Here is a 21,499-nt window from a genome sequence, read left to right on the forward strand (position 1 = left end):
AATTAGTCATCTTAGCAACTGATTTTTTCCCCAAGTAATTACAAGCTTGGGAATATCAGGATGTTGAAATACTCAGTGAAAAAGTGTTGCATACAAGTGAATGAAGAGCAAAAAATTCCTATTTCATTCTCACAGATCTTAAAACAAGGAATAAATGTAGTTTTCAGAAAAAACACTTTTCTTTTGGAGTGTTATTATTGTCAAACTTTAACTGCTTGATGTACCTAATTCTAATTCTACTTGTTTTGCTCTAGATCACAAAAGACACCCAGGCTTAGTTTTAATCTTTTTGCCTTTTATGTATAAATTAGGATAATTGAAGGCATGGTTTGGAAGGCCCCTGGGAGATCCAACATACTGATAAGAGAGAATGTAGTGACTAGCTTTTCTTCTTGAAACCTGTGGTGCCTACTTTGCAGTATTTCAATGTATTGGTTCCCCCTTTAAATATCCTCAGAGATACTCCATTGTCCCTGATAGCAGAGTCATTTAATGAAAAGGCAAAAGTAAAAAGTGCAAAGTCAGTCCAAAGGCATGAACTGTAGGTACTTCTTCTGCTGTATGTCCTGTTGTAATACACTGCTATGAAAAGATCTGACGAGGTAAGGTTGTACTTCTTCATGCTTGGCAGCAAAACACAGAATTTGCAGAAGATGGGCTCAAGTGCCAAGAACATTTCCCAAGTCATCATATGTCTTCAACTCCTTCTGCTGGAAGGACCTCACTGCAGCTTCCAGAATGTTTGAAAACCACCAGCAGTCAGTGCTAATGCTGTGCTAATGCTATTTAAGCATCATTTCTCACTTCAGGGTGACTGGCCAGAATGAAGCAGACAACACAATTTCTCTCTTATTTTAGTAATTTGTGAGTACTTTAGTAATTTGTGTTTCAGGGTGAACACTGATGCATATAAATGTGAATTTTTGGAGAGTGCTTTGTTTGTTTGGGATATGCTGAGTGAAATATTCCACTTTGTTAGGATGTTTCCTAGAAAACTGACTTAGCTGACAGACAATCAGTGCAATGCATCTGTAATTTTCATTAAGGACAATCATTAAGTAGTGCCATGTATTTGTACTGAGTATTAAACTCAGGTGAAAAGGAAAGCACTTACCTGTTAAAAGTTCCAGTTAGCTTGAAATCCCAGGTGGGCTGGTCACTTGCTTCATTGGTTTTAGTACTTTGTCTCATGTTACAAGAAGTTGTTGTTAAATGTTAAAAAAGAGTACCACAGAACAGTCATTCAGAATGGACCAGAGGATTACCATCAACTCTTAGTACCTTAGACTACAGTATGTCTTTGTTGTCCATTTTGGATAGGTTATTTGAAAGATGCAGACTTTTATTATTTTATCAATTCTGATTGTATCCATGATTACAGTTTGGGAACAAGCAGCAAATGGAGTTATATCTTTTTCTCTCCCTTGCTGTTCTGTAATGCAGTTTTGGTATTTTATACACAATTTTTCATCTATAAACACCAGTTTTATAAAACTCTATCTCCATCTTACAAATAGAGAAATGAAGGCTCAGGTAAGAAAAAACATGCTTTTTTTGCCTAACACTGTCCCCTAGACCAGCTGACAAAATCAAGAGTAAAGTTCAGGTCTCTCAAGGTCAGTGATATCCATTAAGTTGCTCGTTTAACAATTGGAAGAGCAATTTCTTCATACTTGGAACTTCTAAACCTCAAATTTGCTAATTAATGGATTATACTTTCTGGAGGCCAATATTAGAATGGTTTACTGTGCATCTTTCTCCTGTGACAAGGGAAGTAAAAATTCTGACATTTACCTGCAGCTAAAATAAGTGGACAGTTGGCTCATTTGGTCAGGGTTTTACAATATATTAATGTGATTGTTTATTGCAAGTAGATCAACCGCTATGTTGTAAACTCTTATTTCTAATCATAATCCTGATATTTTTAATATGTGGTGCTTCATGTGTTTCACGCAATATGGTTGCTAATAATGTATTTAATATCTCCTTTTGCTTTAATTTTGATCTTCAGTAATTTTCTGGAACAACAGTTTCTTGTTAAAGTCTCTGACTCAGATGGGAAAGGCCATCATCCTTTAAGTTAGGGAGATGAGAATTTACCATGCACAGAAAAAGACCTGAAGAGAACAGATAAAAAGCTACATTCTTCATATGTCTAGTCTTGATAAATACAAAAAGCTGGTACATTCATGTATTATATAAACCATTAATGTAAAAAAATAAATTTAAGATGCATCCTGCTGAATTTATGTGTTAATTCATGGACTTTGTCTCACAGGGAAAAAAATAGGCAAGAACAGATCACTCACAGTTGCACATGTTTCAGGCTGCTGAATAGTGGTATGTCAGCCTGAATTCTTTTGTTTTACAGAAAGCAAGAAGAATTGAGGTTAATTAAGGGTTAATTGGAGCTTAATTGGTAGCTCTTTCTTTCCCTCTTTACTTCTGGTGACAACTGGAATGTTAGAATCCTTGACGTTGATGGCAACAGATTGGGCAGGCCTGGTGTTGATTGCTACTGCCAACATGAAAGTGGTGCTGCAGTTCTGCAGCTCCAGTTCTTAATCAATGAGGTAAGGACATATTTACTCAGATTCTTTTGTATAAATTTAGTTGAATAAGTCAATTCATGTTATTGTAATTGAGTGATATAACTTCTCCTGTTGACAAATTGTGCCAACATGTAAGTGGTGTACATCCAGAAGACATTCAACCTACATGCTTTTAGAAAAATATTTATGGGACTGCACTTAGAGGAAAAGTATTGCCTTCCTATACATCAGTTTAAAGCACTGAACAAAAGGCAGTTGATACATGAATGTGTGTAAAACGATGTAAAATCTATTAAGTTACTACATATGCTGGACAGTCCTGGTTCAAATAGAAATTAATAAATAAGCTAAATCTTTTTATGAAAATATATTGATAGTTTTTGGCTGAAAACTCAATACTTAGGGATATACTATTACATGAAGCAATGAAAAGAAATTGCAGGGATCATCAATCAAACTATCATGCTTAGTCTTTGTAAATTATTTGTCAAAATCAAATTTGACAACATGTAGAAACAGTGCCAGATTATAGTTTGCTCTGTGCAGAAGGTTCTGAAGATGGGAATAGGCAAGAAGAATTTCTCAGTAATACAAATAAGAGAGGAATTTTTTAGGACCTTAGCAATTGGCCAAATCTTAGTTCAGTTTTGATTAATTTTCTCCCATGATGTAAGGAAACACTTTTGACAGTTTCAAGTCCTCTTTGTAAATGGGGAGATCTTCTCAGGGAGTTTTAGTTTTATGGCTTTTTAAAACCTGAAAAGTACAGTAATATCACGAATACAAGCCGCAGCAATTTGACAAAAATTTTGGTGGAAACCCGGAAGTGCGGCTAATACTCGGGGGCGGCTAATATGTGAATAATTTTCTGACATTTACAACCCCAGATGTGCCAACCAGGGCGCCGAGCCAAGCACCTGCCAGTAAAAGCCGGCATTTCGCAATTGTTACAAAGTGTTACTCTGTTGCCCTGGCTCCCTGCAGGCAGCACAGGGGGTGGAGAGAGAGGCAGGAGAGCTCTCTTCTTCCCTCCTCTGCTGCAGCCCGGGGGAGAGATGGGGGGACCCCGTGCCGCCATTGCCGCGGTTCAGGGAGGAGGGTGGGACTCCACACCGCCATTGCCGCGGTTCGGGGAGGAGGAGGGGAGCCCGCGCCGCCATTGCTGTGGCTCGGGGAGGAGGGGGGGACCCCGCACCGCCATGGCTGCAGCTCGGGGAGCCGACGGGGGCCCAGCGCCGCCATTGCTCTCCGTGCCTGGCCGGCGCTGCGGCGTGAGCGGGGCACGCTCTCCGTGCCCGGCCGGCGCCGCGGTGGGAGCGGGGCCGGGGCGAGCGAACCCAGAGGTGACAGCCAGCCCCGAGCGGCACCACCGAGCTGGGCCACCCGGCCCTGTCAGCAGCCGCTAGCGCGCCGAGCCTGCACAGCCTTAGTTGAGCCAGTAAACCCCACCATGCCACGGTTCTGTTACTATTTGGCAACTTTGTTGCACGCGGGTCCTCGCTGCGAACGACAGAGCGGCTTGTATTCAGGTGCGGCTTATTTATGGACAAAGAACGAAATATTTCCCAACACCCAGAGATGTGGCTTATACTCAGTGTGGCTTGTATTCGTGAATTTACTGTATTTATTTTTTTCCTATACCTTTTTGGAGAAAATAACTGAAGCACAGACACTAAGGAAGGAGGACTGAAACTTTAGAAACAATCCAGTGTAATTCTTAATAGGAATGCAGGGATGAGAACAGGAGGGACAAAGTTTGAGTGAATATTCTTTGTTTTCATTGGGTAACCAGCAAACCTCATAATACAAAGGATTAATTTGATTTCTGTAGTGGACAGTTTTTCTGAGTCTTTGGGAGATGAGAATTTAAGAATGGATTACATTGTATTAGAGAAGTCTCACATCCATAAATTTCATTTGCATAGGTTGGTTTTGGAAAGAAAATTTGCTAGAATTAGAGAAGTTTATCAGTCAGTCATAGATGGTAGGAACTAATCTTTCCAGTTACATCCTTGCCCTTCCTTGGTATAAAGCATCGCCTTGTGTTTGGCCAATCTGTTCCTCTCTGTGATGGTAATACACAAGGGTAGACCTGTGCCTGATCTGAGGCGTAAGTGTAGTAAACCACTGCAGGAGCAGTAGGGAGCTTCCCCTGCAGATAATTTTCATGTCATCAATGTTCTGTGGTGAACAGATAGGCAGTCAAAAGCAGGTAGAATAAGTTCACTCCAAGCTTCTCAGTCAGATAGAGGCCTGTACTTTGAAAGATGACTATTTTTGGGACACAACAAGCAGAATCAGCCTTCAGAGTATTTCTGTTATGTGATAAAGACTCTGCCCTTCTGTCTACATCTCTTAGTACTTCCTGCATCCTGTCCTCTAGCTACCTGTCCCTACTTTCTTATCTGTATCCTCTTTTCACAGTTCCAGTTTTAACTTATCATGGTACCTTGATATGACTACTAAGCTGTGCTTGGCATTGTCACATGTGTGCCGATGCATGCTTTTATCCCTTTATCATTTAGTTATATCTTTCACACTTGTCATTTTAAGTACAGTAATTTCACGATTATAAACCGCACCATTTTGACTAAAATTTTGGTCCAAACCCATAAGTGCGGCTTATAATCAGGTGTGGCTTATATATGGACAAAGAACGAAAAGTTGCTGTTTTAGTTTGGAGGACAGGTGTCTGCTGAGACAGGCAGGAGCTTCTCTTTGAAACGGAGAATGTAAACCCCCTCCCTCCAAATTATTATAATTTTGAAATCAAGGGGCTTTCAGGCAAAGATATGGGAATTAGGAATAACAGTTCTTTTCTAGGGAAATGTCCCACTTTAGGGCAAATTTGGGGAAAACCTCCAGAAGGAGCCCCCAGAAAACAAAACCCCCACGACCCCTCCCCCCACCACTGGGTTCGGGAAGAATTTCCTCAGGAGAAAAGTGGAAAAAACCTGTTTATTTAACAAACAAAACACTCCCCAACACAAGAGAAGAAAATGAACAGCCCCACCGCTCTGAGAGGATGACAAACTCAGAAAATCTCTCCTGCGAGTGGTATCAGTCTCCGGCGCTGGGGATGACTGCTGCAGATCACAAATTGCAGACTCCCGGTGTTCCTTGGTGTTTCCCAGGTCCCGGTCCAGAACAGGTTCAGATGGTATATAGAAAGGGAAAGAAAGAACAACAGAAAAAAAAACAGTCCAGGGAAAGAGATTGGACCACCTAACTAAACTAACTAATAAGCAAAAGCAAAAGCCAGCAAAGCTAAAGCCAGCAAAGCTAAAGCCAGCAAGCCAAGCAAGCAAGCAAGCAAGCAAGAGCCAGCAAAGCCTGCAAACCTAGCCTCTCCTAAGTACAGACGATGGGGGAGGGGAGCCAACTGATAAGTAGACAAAACAAACCTTCACTTAAACAGAACACACGACTGGGGATACAAGCACCATAACATCACCCCAGGACAGGAAATTAAAATAGAAATACAGTACTACAAAGAAACAAACTCCAAACCCTGACAAAGTCAGAGTACAACCTGACACCTCCTCAGGCAGGGTGTTGGTAGCAGTCCCATTCAATTGTGGTTGCAGTCCTTCTGCAGTGACAGATGTGATTCAGTTGAAGCAGTGCTCCCGTAGAAGGTGCAGTTTCCCTCCGGAGGTCCAGTGGTGATGTGGAGAAATCCGGTTTTCCTCTGGAGTCCAGTGGAGGAAGGGGCTGCCTTAGTGTCCCAAAACCTCTGTTTTTATCTTGGTTAAGAAATGTTGGGCTCTTCCCCGGGCTGGAGCAACTTCCAATGGGATGAAGTAATTTTATCAGTCACACAGTGGAACTCAATGGGCCATTAGCAGAAAATGACTTGCTGGAGGAAGGATGGGTTGTGAAAAGATAAAGAACAATGCCCCGCCTGGTTTCAGTGGATGGCCCATTAGCAAGATATCTCCCATGGAGATAAGGATCACTGCCCCCACCCTCAGCAGATGGTGATAGAATAGATACCTTTTATCACACTCTGTATTGCAACCCAAGACAATTGCTGACACCTGGACGTGCGTCTTATAATCAGGTGCGGCTTAGATATGGACAAAGAAAGAAGTACACCCAGAAGTGCGGCTTATAATCAGGTGCATCTTATAATAGTGAAATTACTGTAAGTGTTGTCTGTTTTCCATTTTGTTAATATTTCTCCTTACGTGGAAGGACTTGAGTGTTGGCTTGTGTAACCTTGGTACAAAGCTTTAATTTGAATTTTAAACTGATAGAGTTTTAATTTAACTTTGGCTGACCTTGTACTAATTTAAAATGTTTACATTTACCAGATCGATTCGATTGTGTATTATTTAGTGTAGAATATTTTTGTTCTAGATGAAAGTAATGATTTTTCATAAACTGTCAGTTTCATAGGTAGATCTTTAGCAGTAAGTATTACGTAAGAATAGAATAGAATCTGTAGAAAAATAACACGTTGCTGTATTTTGTGTCTGCTCTAGGGTGCTTTGGTCAGTGCATGTGCAGATGATGCACTTCATTTGTGGAACCTCCGACAGAAACGACCAGCTGTTCTACATTCTCTGAAATTTAACAGAGAAAGGTAAGACTATATGACGAGAAATAGAGATCTCATTATAAAAATAGCACTTTCTAGATTTCTTAGAATACATTCTGGCTTTCTACATTTGCATGAACTGCTGTGAAGGGTAATTAATTTTTTCTTCAAACTGGACACAAGCACTCACTTTTGGCTGAACTATTGTTCAGTAATAGAGTATTTCAGCTGGCTGTATGAGGATAATAATTACAGTAATTTCACGACTATAAGGCGCACCCTTTTGACTAAAATTTTCCCCCGAACTCGGAAGTGCGCCTTTTAATCCGGTGTGCCTTATATGATGTACAAAGTTGCGACATTTGCCGCCCCGGAAGTGTGAGCCGCGAGCCGTGGGGGGAGCTGGCAGTGCCACGGTAGCCGGGTGGAGGCGGGCCCGGGGCCCCGCGGCACCACCTCTGCTGGGTGGAGGCGGGCCTGGGACCCCATGGCTGCTGGGTGAAGGCGGGCGTGGGGGCCCATGGGACTCCCCCTGTCGGGTCCGGGTGGGCCTGGGGGCCCATGGCTACTGGGTGAAGGCGGACCTGGGGGCCCGCGGCACCACCCCTCCCGGGTCCAGGTGGTCCTGGGGACCCATGGCTGCCAGGTTGAGGCGGGGCCTTGGCCAGCAACAGCACGGGGGGAGTTGGGGGCGGAGCCTCACTGCAAAAAAAAAAATGCACCTTATAGTCCCGTGCGCCTTATATGATCTACAAAGTTGCGAATTTTGCCGACTCCCGGGTGGTGCGCCTTATAGTCCAGTGCCCCTTATGGTCGTGAAATTACTGTATTTCTTTACCTTGAAATAATTTTATTTTTGGAAGTTTAGCAGAAATAGGTTATGAATTTGGGAAACTCAGGTAAGTGTCAAGTGAATAGGGTGTTTCTCTAAGTTTTATTTTATCAGTACCTAATTGTAGGAATCTGTACTGAAAATAGATTAAATGAGTGGCTGTAATTTTCAAACTCAAACAGGAGCTGAGCACTTCAATCTGTATATAGTCATCCAAGTAAAACCTGGTATTATGTTAGGAAACTTCAGTGCTGTACATCTATTAATATTGAGAAAAAGTTCCAAGTTTCTATTAAGAAATTAGGACAGTAGTCAGGAGACCAAGATTCAGTGCATATATGCAGCAGTTGTTTTTAACTGGAAATTTAGCTCATATGAAAATATTCCCGCAGCATGTGCATTCAGTGTTTATTAAGGTGCAGCAACTTATTCTGATATTTATAGATTTGCTTGTGCAGTGAGGTAAGATCCCAGTATTTCACCAGAGCTGTGAAATGAACAGACGCATCAAATCATTAGCTGCAGCAAGTCTGAAAATTATTATGGAAATACATTTTTCTTTGTTGCTTATTATCCAGATAAAAATAATATTTGCGCTAAAATATCAGCGAGGTGTATGATTTTTAGTGGGAAGTACAGTGTAATAATTTAGGGAATAAGCAGGCTGAGTTTATAACCTACAGGAAAGGTGTATCAAGTACTTTGGGACTGTGTGAGGGAAGATGAAAATGAAAAGTTATGTGTGCATTTCTAGCTGCTTCTGAACAGTAAGTTATCATTTTATGTATGGTAAAATGTTTGAATCTTGGTACTCTAATCAGGTAGGTGCATTATTCCCAATCTGTCATTGATAAATCTAAATAGCATAGAAGTTATTCCAGTACATCTTGGTCATGCTCTCCCAGCCAGAAATCTGTCACAGAACCTAAACAATCAGCCTCTGTTTATCTCTGTCTTCTCTTCAGAGAATTAACCTGTTATCTTGGTCAGTATTTTATCAACATTTCTTTCTAAGAAAAATTCACACACATTTGCCCTTTGCTAAGACCAAAACATTTGTCATCACACTTGCCTAATTTTCTTTTTTGTTTGACACCCTGAAACAGTGGACAAAATATTTCCAAGCGAGTTGTTTAGAATAATGGAAAACTTTACTTTACTTTAAACCATATTTTCTCTAATGACATTTTTGAACTGAGATGCAAATAAGATCTGAGAATGTAAATTATTTGTTACAAATGCATAGATAACTATACTGTCTTTTATCAAAATCTAGTAAGTTGTGAGAAAAAAATTACTGTTATATTATTCTTTTATGTATATTTTGTGTTATTGGTTCAATTGCTGCCTTTTAAATAATTTTATTAGCACACCAAATGCTGTGAGGCAAATGTCCTGCAATATAATTGCCAAAGAAGTAAGTCCAGTTTTAAATTTAAAAAGAGTTTTCCATAAATATGAAGAAATAACATTGTAGGCTTTTCATTTCTTCTCAGGGATTAGCCCTGTCCTGAGCTTCTGGTTGCTTTTTTATTATTGTTCAAGCTCTTGACTTCAGAATGAAATAACTTCATTTTTATTCTTTCTTTCTTTTTACAACCATATAAATTTATTTTAAATCATCTAACTTTCAATTTTCTAAGCTCAATTTCACATTTAGTATGTAAAATACAACGTAAGCCTCTGGGCAAGTAGCAAAAAATAAGGCTAAAGCTCTAATTAATTCTCTCATTTTGGAACATTTATATGCCTAATAGAGCTAAGTCTAATAAAGAGCTTTCATTTTTTTCTGAATGTATTCTTGGTGTTTGAGAACAGAAGTTCTAAATATGGGATGGTCAGAGAAACAGCGGAGGAAACAATGGTTGCCTTAGCTATACAAAATCTATCACAAAATGGATGTAAGGGGAACTTGAGAAGCTGATAATGTTATAAGATCAAAATAGATTTTCTTCAAGAAATTCAAAGGTCTGGCTTCCAAAAAGTAATGTTTCCCTCACTGTGGGAACAGTTAAAAATACTTTATTTTCATCCTCCCCTCTCCTCTTGTGGTGAGGGTTAAGAGAAGGCATGATCCGTATTTAATAGAGTCTTTTGTCTTAAGTTTGTGAACCAATGAACAAGCTGGTTTTTAAATGTTTCCTAAATCCGGAGAAATGCTTGTTGACAGAAAATAGGTTTAAAATATTGATGGACTTCAAAAAATACTAAGGTATTGAAAGATGCCATATAGGGAAGTGTTTAGAAAATCAAAGGCTAGTTCTTATAAGTTTAATTATAATATAACATAATTTTAGATTTAGGTAGCTTTCACAGAGCCAAATGCATAATTGTTCAGATGCATTTTATCTCTGAAAATTGAACATCTGAATCTTTAAAATTTTTCTATTTTCATGTCTCTCTTCAGGATTTTTAAAACTTTAGTTTTATTAATCTAGTATGTTTGTCTCCTTGCTGCACTGTTTGGTTTAGTTGTTTTTTTAAACAAATGATTACTTAATGAATTGATACAATATAATGCACTTTAAATTTTCATGTTTTTTCTGCTTGATGATTTTATTATTCCAAATGCTTGTTTTACTTGACTTTGATTACAGTAATTTCACGATTACAAGCTGCACCTGTTTATAAGCCACAGCTCCAGTTGTCGGCAACCTTTAGGTCTTTGTCCATATATAAGCCGCACCTGATTATAAGCTGCACTGTCGTTCGCAGCAAGGGCCCATGTGCAACAAAGTTGCCAATTAGTAACAGAATCGTGGGATTGTGGGGTTTACTGACTTGGCTCAGGGCCAGGCGGGCTTGGCCCGCTTGGGGCTGCCGACGGGGCCAAGTGGCCCAGCTCAGCACTACTGCTCAGCGAGGCCGCATGGGGCCAGCCGGGCGACGCTGCTGCCACTACCGGGCTTGCTCTCCCCGGCCCAGCACTGCCTGTGGCGGCAGGCGGGGATGGAGTCCACCTGCTCCTGTGGTGGCAGGCGGGCATGGAGCCCGCCTCCACCCACCACGCAACAGAGTACAGTAATTTCACGAATACAAGCCGCACCAATTTGACCAAAATTTTGGTGGAAACCCGGAAGTGCGGCCAATATTCCGGGGCGGCTAATACATTAACAAAATTCTAAAAGCTGCCAACACGGAAGTGAGAGCCCGCGGCAGCCCCAAGCCAAGCTGGAGCCCGGCCGGCCCCGGCAGAGGTGGGAAAGCCTGGCAAAGGCGGGGCCAGCAGTGTGGGGGGCGGGCGGCAGAGCCTGAGCCAGCAGGGCGGGGCAGGGGGGCGGCAGAGCCCGGGCCAGCAGGGCGGGGGAGCCCGGGAGAACTGGGGCTAGCAGTGCAGGGGAGCATGGCAGAAGCAGGAAGGCCGGCGGGTGGGGCTGCCTGGCAGCGGGGGAAGCCCAGCAGAATCGGGGCCAGCAGCGTGGGGGAGCCCGGCGGTGCGGGGGCCTGCAGTGCCGGCCAGGGCGAGGAAACGCGGCGGCGGTGCAGACGGGAGGGGGCGGCCAGCGAGCCCGGCGGTGGCGGCGGCAGCCTGCCGGCAGGGCTAGCGAACGCGGCGCGGGGCGGCCGGCAAGCCCGGCGGCGGCGGCGGCAGCCCGCCGGCAGGGCAAGCAAACGCGGCACGGGGTGGCCGGCGAGCCCGGCGGCGGCGGCGGCAGCCCACCGGCAGGGCTAGCAAACGCGGCGCGGGGCGGTGCTGACGGGAGAGGGGGGCCAGCAAGCCCGGCGGCGGCGGCAGCACCACCCGGCCAGCCCCGCCAAGCCGTGGCGCTGAGCTGGGCCACGCGGCCCCGTCGGCAACCATGAACGGGCCGAGCCTTCCTGGCCCCGCCCCGAGCCAGTAAAGCCCGCTATGCCGCGATCCTGTTACTAATTGGCCAATTTGTGAAAGCTGCGCACGGATTCTCGCGACGAACGAAAGTGCGGCTAATATTCGGGGTGCGGCTTATCTATTGACAAAGACAGCAACATTGTTGAGGCACCGGAAGTGCGGCTTATAATCCGTGCGGCTTGTATTCGTGAAACTACTGTAACCAATTTGTAACAATTGTGCAATTCCAGGTTTTACTGGCAGGTGCTCGGCTCAGCACCTTAGCTTGCACTTTCAGGTTTGGAAATTTCGGAACTTTTTTCATATATTGGCCGCTCCTAAGTGTAAGCCACATTTCCGGGTTGGGATCAAAGTTTTAGTGAAAAAGATGCGGCTTATAATCGTGAAATTACTGTAATTAACTTTCATGTACAATCAGTTTATTCGAAGTTTTTATGGTATTTGATGCATGAACCATAGCGCTGGTAGTTTCTGTTAGACAGATGAATGTTACTTCAGTTTTTGGCTGTTATTCACAATGCACCAGTCATCATGTAGTTGAATTGTTTAATTTGTAATTTGCTTCTTCCTCTTCTTGACATTTAAGATTTTGAGATAATTGACTAAAATCTTGTATTTAGCAGATTCCTGTATAGGTTTCTGCAATTACTTGAGTCAAGTTTCCCCAAGTGCATACATACATATATCCCCTCTATCCCTCCCACAAAAGTAAAAAATGTTTGTTCTTTTCTTTGAATGTTGGTAAAAACATAGTTGTAAAGAGCAAAGAACACTTAAACGCAGTAGTCTTTGCCTTAATATATAAGATTCAGTATTAAGACACTGAATGGTTTATGAATAATAATTCACTAACAAAGTGCACCTTTGTAGCCATTAAATCATAGTTTGCAGCTTCTCCAGACTTTTTTTTCTTCTTCTGACCTGTTAATGATGATGCAGCACTAGTAATAATAATAATAATAATAATTCATAATTCACTGTTCCTTTGCTATTCGCTGACAGTTTATTAAGTTTCTCTTTGGAGCAAGTGTAGAAGGAACACTAAAGAGACTTAATGGCAAATAGATATTTTCTGTTGTACGGTGTAATGCTCAGGACATTTTTGGACTTAAGCAAATTATACATTTTTTCCAAAATGTATATATTTCTATTATATGAAGTAATCATCTTAGGTTTCTATTGCTATAATTGGAATGTAATACAATGCATTAAGAACTTCCAAGAATATACAAATGTAAGTAATGTGTTTCAGTGCTTGGCTCCATACCAAGAGCTGTAATGGTAAGACAGTTACTCAAAGACATGTTTGACAGTAGCATATGGTTGATAATATATGATTTATAGTTTGTTTTACAAATAGGGTAGACAGGTAAAACATTTTAAACTCTGTAAACATTCTATAAGAATTACCTCCGTGTTCCTGAAGGTCAGAATTGTGGACACCTTCCATATCTTAGTACCTCTTTTTCCTTCCTTAATGTCATAGGAGATGCCACATTGATCTTCAGTAGGCATTTTAGGCAAAATAAATAACTCAGCTACTGGAACACTGTCTCTATGTGCTTCAAAGAACATTAGGATTAAGCAAAACCACTGGAAATTATTATAGGTTGTCATTATTTTTTTAACATAATCAGACCAGACTTTAAATATACAACAGCTTAAATATTCTCATTTAATAAGTGCAGCTGGGGTAGAAAAACCAGCAAGGATTGCAGTGTGAAATCCAGGTTCTATAAGGCAACAGGCACTTGTTTCACTTAGGAACACAGTTCATCTCCTGTTGTTCCGAAGCTGAGCTGGTTCAGTTGTGTTGACTGACACAGAGGACAGCTCTCCTCCCTTTCTTTTTTTAGCCACGTTGACTGGTGTGTAACAAATGAGCCAACAGTGCTGCAGCAGCTTGTCCAGTGACTTACAGTGGCACACATGAACACAAGGTGACAGAATGTTGGGTCTTTAAATCCGTCTGCATGCACTCTACACCAATGTCATGACAATGCCACAAGTGCCCTTCTGAGGGGAATCACCAGGTGACACAATTTGTATTACTGACTTTGAAACTCTTAACACTTTCTCCAGTGTTAAGGGTATGCTGCACAGAGCAAGAGGAGCCTTTTAAGTGGACAACTTTTAGAGCAGTTCCGTTAACTGAAACTCACTATTAATGATAAATTTGACTCCTTCAGTTGTGATCTTGCAGTATCTGAACAAGGTGATTGAGACTATTACTCCAAATGCTTGAAAATGAACTAAAACAAACCACACTCAAAACAAAAAAAATGGTGTTTCTGAATAAGGTAAATTATCTCGAGTCTATATCCTTTCCTGACAGTAGCTGAATCTTATTTTATTTGCCTTACTGTATCCTCAGAGGATTTTGTGCCCTGTGTTAAGGGCATTTTAAATACTTCCACTCCCCTTTGCAAATAAACCTCATCAAAATGACAGCAAGAGGCTATTGAGTGAATACTGTGTAGTCACAACAGTACCTGTGTCTGTTCATTTGTGTTAGGAAACTTGTGGGTTAGTTAAAACAGATTCTCTGAAAAGGCAGTGGCCTTTTCAAGGAACTGGATTCCTGTGATAGCTTAACTTGCCTGCTTATAAATTAACCTCCTGGTTAATAGCGTATAGCTGCAAACTCTGTTTATGTACTTTCAAATTAGTCAGAGGTCTGTCATCAAGCAAGGCTCTGTACAGCTGCACGGTCATGCTATACAACAAAATAGATTCTGATTACAGTAATTTCACAAATACAAGGTGCATCGTTTTGACCAAAATTTTACTCCCATACAGGAAATGCGGCTAATACTCAGGAGCTGCCAATACGTGAATAATTTTCTGACATTTTCAACCCCCGGAGTGCAAACCGAGTCAGTGCAAACTGCAAAGTCGAGCTCCTGCCAGTGAAACCCTGCTTTTATGTGGTTGTTACAAATTGGTTACTCTGTTGCGTGGCAGGTGGAGCTGCTCCGTGCAGGCGGCACAGGGGGTGGGGAAGGCGGGGCAGCTGTCTCCTGCTGGCCCCACGGCTTGGGGGAGGCAGGGGCTCTCTCCTGCTTGACCCCGTGGCTTGGGGGAGGCAGGGGCTCTCTCCTGCTTAGCCCTGCAGCTCGGGGGAAGCAGGGGCTCTCTCCTGCTTGGCCCCGCAGCTCGGGGGAAGCAGGGCCAGCTCTCTCCTGCTTAGCCCTGCAGCTCGGGGGAAGCAGGGGCTCTCTCCTGCTTGGCCCCGTGGCTCGGGGGGCTCCCATCTCCGTGTGCCGCCGCCACAGGAGCAGGCAGGCTACATCCCTGCGTCCCATCGCTGCCGCAGGTGCCGGCGGGCTCTGTGTCCCCCCTGCCGCCGCGGGGCAGCGTCGGGCCGGGGTGACCGAGCCCAGCGGTGGCGGCGGCCAGCCCCGAGTGGCCCCGCCGAGCGGCAGCGCCGAGCCCTCATGGCACGAGCTGAGCCAGTAAACCCCGCCCTGCCGCGGTTCTGTTACTATTTGGCAACTTTGTTGCACGTGGGTCCTTGCTGCGAACAACAGAGTGGCTACTCAGGTGCGGCTTATTTATGGACAAAAAACAAAATGTTTGCCAACACTCGGTGATGCGGCTTATACTCAGTGTGGCTTGTATTTGTGAATTTACTGTACATGGTGTGGTCTAGCATTCAACTATTGCAAAGAACCATATAATCCAAATATAAAGCAATATTTCACCATAAAATTATGCCACAGTAAGGATGTAAATTTTTTCCATCATTAATCTGAGAAAAATTAGGAAACCAAAAGAAGCCATGCAGATTATCCTTCCTCTGTAATATTTTGTCCCTAAGAGGTTTCATTAGTATTAATACCAAGATAACCTGTGAAATTACAATAACTACAAAACTAATTCTTGAGAATCTCTCAAATTAAAAACTTTCTTTTATCAGTAAAACCAAGCTTAAAATAGACACTAAAAATAGAATTTTATAGCGATGTTTCCTGTAAGTGCTGTATTGAGCATATTAACATATGATGAATTTCCTATAATTGGAATATTCTGGAATAGCCTACCTTTGGTGAACCTACCTTCCATATTTCTCAATAGCTTTCAAAACTTTTCCTTTTGAAGGACAAAACTTCCAAGCCTTGGTTAGTGTGTACTTTTAAGTATAGGTGAGCAAGTAGTAATAACATTACAGTCAGAAACCAGAGACAACAACATGACTCAATTTTATCAGGTTTAGTTTTTTATGCTTACCATCTTGGGTAGGATTTGTAATGCAGTCTGAGAACTGGTGCCACTGCAGAAAAAATGTTGCAAGAGCTTAAGATGGCTATTCTAAAAACAGTTTGGTTTCTTTATGCTTAAATTACACAAGGGTAAATGTTACTCTAAACTAAGATCACAGAAGTCCTGGTCGTTTTTTTATTCTAGAATATTAGAAGGATCTCTGTTCATATCCAGATCCAAACTTGAATTTAATCTCTGTTCTTGCTAAATGGTGGCTTTTACAGTCTTTCCCCAACATATTTTTTAGTCCATCAGGATTCTGCCTATATTATTATTGTCAGTTTCATTTCAATTTCAAGTCTTTAAATGCATTGTGCCACAGTATCTACTTTTATATATGTTTATTGAACAACTTCTCTGAGGGCAAAATGCCTCATATAATATATCTAAATTACTATTAGAGCTACCAGTTGTCTTTGATAGCCTAAGGGTAAAAAAATCCCTGAAAGATGACTTACAACCAATCACTTAACACATGCACGTGTAAAACCATCATGGCCCATAGAGGTGCTGGAGAAAAATGTGTAGCTGGCACAATTACCTGAGGATGTAGCAACAGTACAGGACTCTCTGACCTGACGAACCACACTTTTGCAGTCTACGCCTTTCTTTGTGTCTCTCCAACTGTAGCTCCTTGTATTATTTCTCTGAGAAAAAGAAATCTCTTCAAAATTCCATTTTGAAAAATGTCTTTGAGAAATTTTGTTTTTCCTTCAGTAGGGAAAAAAACATGTCCTGGTTTATTTAAATTTTATATCATCTGGCCACAGGTGATTGTTTGCCTGGGTTTCTTCCTTCTGGAAAAAAATACTTAGCGGGAGACATAATGTTACTATACGCTGTCAAACCTTACATCATATACTGAGCAGTGTGCTGGTTGTTTCTAATGTTTGTAAAAAGTAAAACATGTTAGTCAGTAGATTTACGCTTTTTTTAGAAAAAACAGCATAACATGTTATGTTGTTTTCACATAGCAGCTATGTTACCAAATTCTTCTGAGGCCAGGTTTGGATAGCAATATTTAAAATATTTACTCACAACTATGCACTGAACAACTGTTTCATGGTCTCATGAAAAAGAGATGAGAAATGAGAGGCCCAATACTGTAGTACAAAATGCATCATATTAGACAACAAAAAACCCCCAGAGTCTTTTAAAATGTATGCAAGTTCAGGCAGCATAAACACTCTATCAATCAAACTATCAATCAGAATTTTCTCATTACAGTTATAATGTAGATATGGGAATTATATGGTTTTCTGAAGTTTTCAAATTAAAGCTTTGAGACATCTTTCAGATTTCTGTTCAAATCTTTTTTTTGACCTTTATTATATTATATCTCCAGTCTTATCTTAGAGCAATGAAAAACATGCAGACATTCCGTTGCAGTAAGTACAGTAATTTCACGGCCATAAGGCACACCAGAATATAAGGCGCACCTCTGGGAGTCAGCAAATTTCCGAACTTTGTCCATTTTTTTTTTTTTTTTTTTTTTACTGAGGATCTGTGCGTAACAAGGGAACGAATTAGTAACAGTTGCACCAACTGTAGAGGATATGATCAAAGAATCTATTCTATCACTATCTTTTGTGACCAGGTGGTGCAATGATCCTTATCTCTGTGGGAGACACTCTGCTAATGGGCCACCCATTGAAACCAGTAGGGCATTGTTCTTTATTTTTGCACCCCCCATCCTTCCTCCAGGGAGTTATCTTCTGCTAATGGCCCACTGAGTCCCACTGTGTGACTGATAAAATTACTTTATCCCATTGAGAGTTGCTCCAAACAGTGGGGAGAGCCCAGCCTTTCCTACCTAGATAAAAACTGAAATTCTGGGACACCAAGTTGCCCTCTTTTCCCTGGACTCCAGAGGAAAACCAGACTTTTTTTCCATATCATTGCTGGAACTTCGGAGGGAGGCTGCACCCTTCTACAAGACCACTGCTTCAACTGAACCACATTTGTCACTACAGAAGGAATGTAGCCAGCATTTAATGGGACTGCTACCAACACCCTGACTGACAGGTGTCACTCTGATGAGGTGTCAGGTTGTACTCTGACTTTGTGTCTTAGTTTGGAGGACAGGTATCTGCTAAGAAAGGCAGGAGCCTCTCTTTGAAATGGAGAATGTAAACTCCCTCCCTCCAAATTATTATAATTTTGAAATCAAGGAGCTCTCAGGCAAAGATATGGGAATTAGGAATAACAGTTCTTTTCTAGGGAAATTAAAATAGAAATACAGTACTACAAAGAAACAAACTCCAAACCCTGACAAAGTCAGAGTACAACTTGACACCCCATTAGGCAGGGTGTTGGTAGCAGTTTGATTAAATAGTGGCTGCAGTCTTCTTGCAATGGCAGATGTGGTTTTGTTGAAGCAGTGGTCTTGTAGAAGGTGCAGTTTCCTTCCAGAGGTCTAGTAGTGATGTGGAGAAATCTCATTTTTTTCTAGAGTCCAGTAGAGAAAGGGCTACTCGGTGTCCTAGAATTTCAATTTTTATCTAGGTAAGAAAGGCTTGGCTGTCTTCCCTGGCTGAAGCAACTCTCAATGGGATAAAGTAATTTTATCAGTCACACAGTGGGACTCAATGGGCCATTAGCAGAAGATAACTCCCTGGAGGAAGGATGGGGGGTGCAAAGATAAAGAACAATGCCCTGCTGGTTTCAATGGATGGCCCATTAGCAGAGTATCTTCCACAGAGATAAAGATCACTGCTCCACATAGTCACAACAGACAGTGATAGAATAGATACTTTGATCACATCCTGTATTGTAACCCAAGACACTTTGTCAGTGTTTGGAGTTTGTTTCTTTGTAGTCCTGTATTTCTATCTTAATTTTCCTAGTAAAGAACTGTTATTCTTAATTCCCATATCTTTGCCTGAGAACCCCTTAATTTCAAAATTATAATAATTTGGAGAGAGGTGGTTTAAATTCTCCATTTCAAAGAGAGGCTCCTACCTTTCTTAGCAGACACCTGTCCTCCAAACTCGGACACGTGCTGAACCCCGCTGAGCCCCACAGCCCTGCGGAGTTCAGTTCACAGCTCGCACTTCCGGGTTGGCAAATTTCTGAACTTTGTCCATATATAAGGCGCTCCAGAGTATAAGGCACACTTCCGAGTTCAGGCCAAAATTTTAGTCAAAAGGGTGTGCCTTGTAGTCGTGAAATTACTGTAATTTGTTGCTTGGAAACCACACCACCTTTTTCCTGCCCAGACACATGTCAACTTCAAGAAAAAACCCAATGCAAAGATTTAGGATACTTTTCTTTCCATCACAATAAACTCTGGGCATTATTCCAGTTAATCAGAAACAGAGCTAGTAATGTCAGCATTGAGATTATATCATTAAACAGTACATGAGCAGGAAGAGAAGAGAAGAGAGACTACAGACTGCTGAAAAACAAGGACAATCACAGAGTCCCTGTCTACTGAAGTGCAACAAATAAGAACAGCTAGTCTCCATTAAGTCTACATGATTTTAATTGATGGAAGCTGTTAAGGAAAAAAAAAACATACATGCAAAGAAAAAGCATGCACATATAAAATTATTTTTTTCTTTGAAGTCAAATTCAGTATTTCAGTGTTATCCTGATTTTAGCATGTCATTCAAAATAATTTGATTGATATTGATATAAAATTTGGTTTAAACTTATTTTTGTAAGAACGTATGACAAAGACAGATTTGTGTATGCTGCAGCTAGAAGAGGGTGAAATACTAACATATCTTTAGTTTAATTTCTAACATCTCTGTGAAGTCAAGTTAAACAAAAGACAAGTTTCAACCTTTTATCTTTGAACTAGGTCTCAGTTTACTTTTATGGAACTATGAGATTGGGAATCAAAAACTGCATTTTTGATTTATGTATTCAGTGTTAGGTGAAGGGATGAGAGAAACTCTACCCTTGGGTGTTTGGGGTTTTTAATGCAGATGCTACAAAATCAATGAAATTAATACATCAAAAACTTTCTCTTTTGAGAACATCATCTTCCTGTTCCAGCCTCTGTTATTTGGCTTTCTTTCATTGCTAAGAAACTTAGTGGCTCCTACTGTGCTCTCTATTGCCCATCACTGTCACTGTGTTTGATTATTACAACCCCATTTTTACTTAACCTTCCAAGAATTTTATGAACAACAAGTGAAGCATTACATAGTGATTTCACAAGCCAGTAGATGAGAAAAATCATATACATTGCCTTTCCTCTGAAGATGAAAGCAAGAGTCTGTTTTCCAACTCTATTTCATTAATTTGCTCACCTCATTGATTTTGTGGAAATTTTATTCTCATTTTTGTTGTGTAATGACCTTGAGTCAGCATCAGAAATAAATTAGAATGCAATGAAAAGTATACTGGTATCTTCCAGCATCTTCTTCTATTTAAGGAAGCAGGTTTCCATGTCATTTTCTTATTTCTTTCTCTTGGGACAAGTTCATGTTACACCTTTTTGATCTATGGCATTGCTGTTGTGTAATGTTGTGTAACTAAAGATCCAGGCTGGGAGAAAGTGTCACTGTTAGTGATCCTGCTCCTACAGGTAAGACACTCCAATGAATTTGCAGTCAAAACCATAAAAGGGAATTGAGAAAAGAGGATGTCTTTTTTGCTGTGCACTTGCCCAAGAGGAAGGAAGGTACAGTAATTTCATGATTACAAGCTGCACCATTTTGACTAAAATTTTGCTCCCAAACCGGAAGTGTGGCATACTTTCAGGAGCGGCTTATATATGAACAAATTTTGGAAATTTCCCAACCTGGAAGTCCGAGCCAGCAGCGGCCCCAGGCGGCGGGGCAGTGGCAGCGCAGCAGCAGCGCTGCCCGGCCCTGGGGGGCACAGCGGTGGCACTGGCCAGGCAAGCCCCTCTCCCTCCTCCCGGCGGCAACAACCGGGCACGCCCCTCTCCCGCTTCCCGGCGGCACTGACCAGGGACACCCCTCTCCCTCTTCCCGGCGGCACTGGCCAGGGACACTCCTCTCCCTCCTCCCAGTGGCACCGGCCAGGGACACCCCTCTCCCTCTTCCCGGCAGCACCGGCTGGACACGCCGCTCCCCTGCCTCCCAGCGGCAGCAGCAGGGCTGGGGCCGTTCCCTGGTGGCCACCCTGAGCAGGGCTGAGCCAGTAAACCCTGCCATCCCACTGATTCTGTTACTATTTGGCAACTTTGTTGCATGCGGGTCCTCACTGTGAATGACAGAGCGGCTTATATTCGGGTGCGTCTTGTGTACGGACAAAGAACTAAATGTTTGCCAACACCCAGAGATGCGGCTTATACTCAGTATCACTTGTAATCATGAAATTACTGTAATTTTGTCATTCTGAAAATGAAACAAATTATCTGTAGCATAAGCTACAAAAGTTGTAGATCCCCTTGCATACTGGGATCTCAAGAGTGACTTCTAAATAGTTTTTGAGCTCCAATAATGCCCATAACTTGTTGCAGTGCTACTGCAGATAGCCTTGGAGTTATTGAGGGTGGGAAT

At 41.9% G+C, this 21,499-nt stretch overlaps 1 protein-coding gene across 6 annotated transcripts in view; it reads left to right on the top strand.

Annotated features, from left to right (window-relative positions):
- The window catches only part of STXBP5L (syntaxin binding protein 5L), a 218,184-nt gene that overhangs the window by 77,739 nt on the left and 118,946 nt on the right, over positions 1-21,499 (top strand). For all 6 annotated transcript variants that reach the window (XM_033086846.2, XM_033086882.2, XM_033086867.2 and 3 more), the window contains exons 3-4: positions 2,492-2,573; positions 7,040-7,140. In XM_033086846.2, coding sequence (XP_032942737.1) covers positions 2,492-2,573; positions 7,040-7,140 — 183 coding nt within the window. The remainder of the gene's footprint in view (positions 1-2,491; positions 2,574-7,039; positions 7,141-21,499) is intronic.

This window comes from Catharus ustulatus, chromosome 2 (genome assembly GCF_009819885.2).
Source record: "Catharus ustulatus isolate bCatUst1 chromosome 2, bCatUst1.pri.v2, whole genome shotgun sequence".
NCBI classification, from domain to species: Eukaryota; Metazoa; Chordata; class Aves; order Passeriformes; family Turdidae; genus Catharus; species Catharus ustulatus.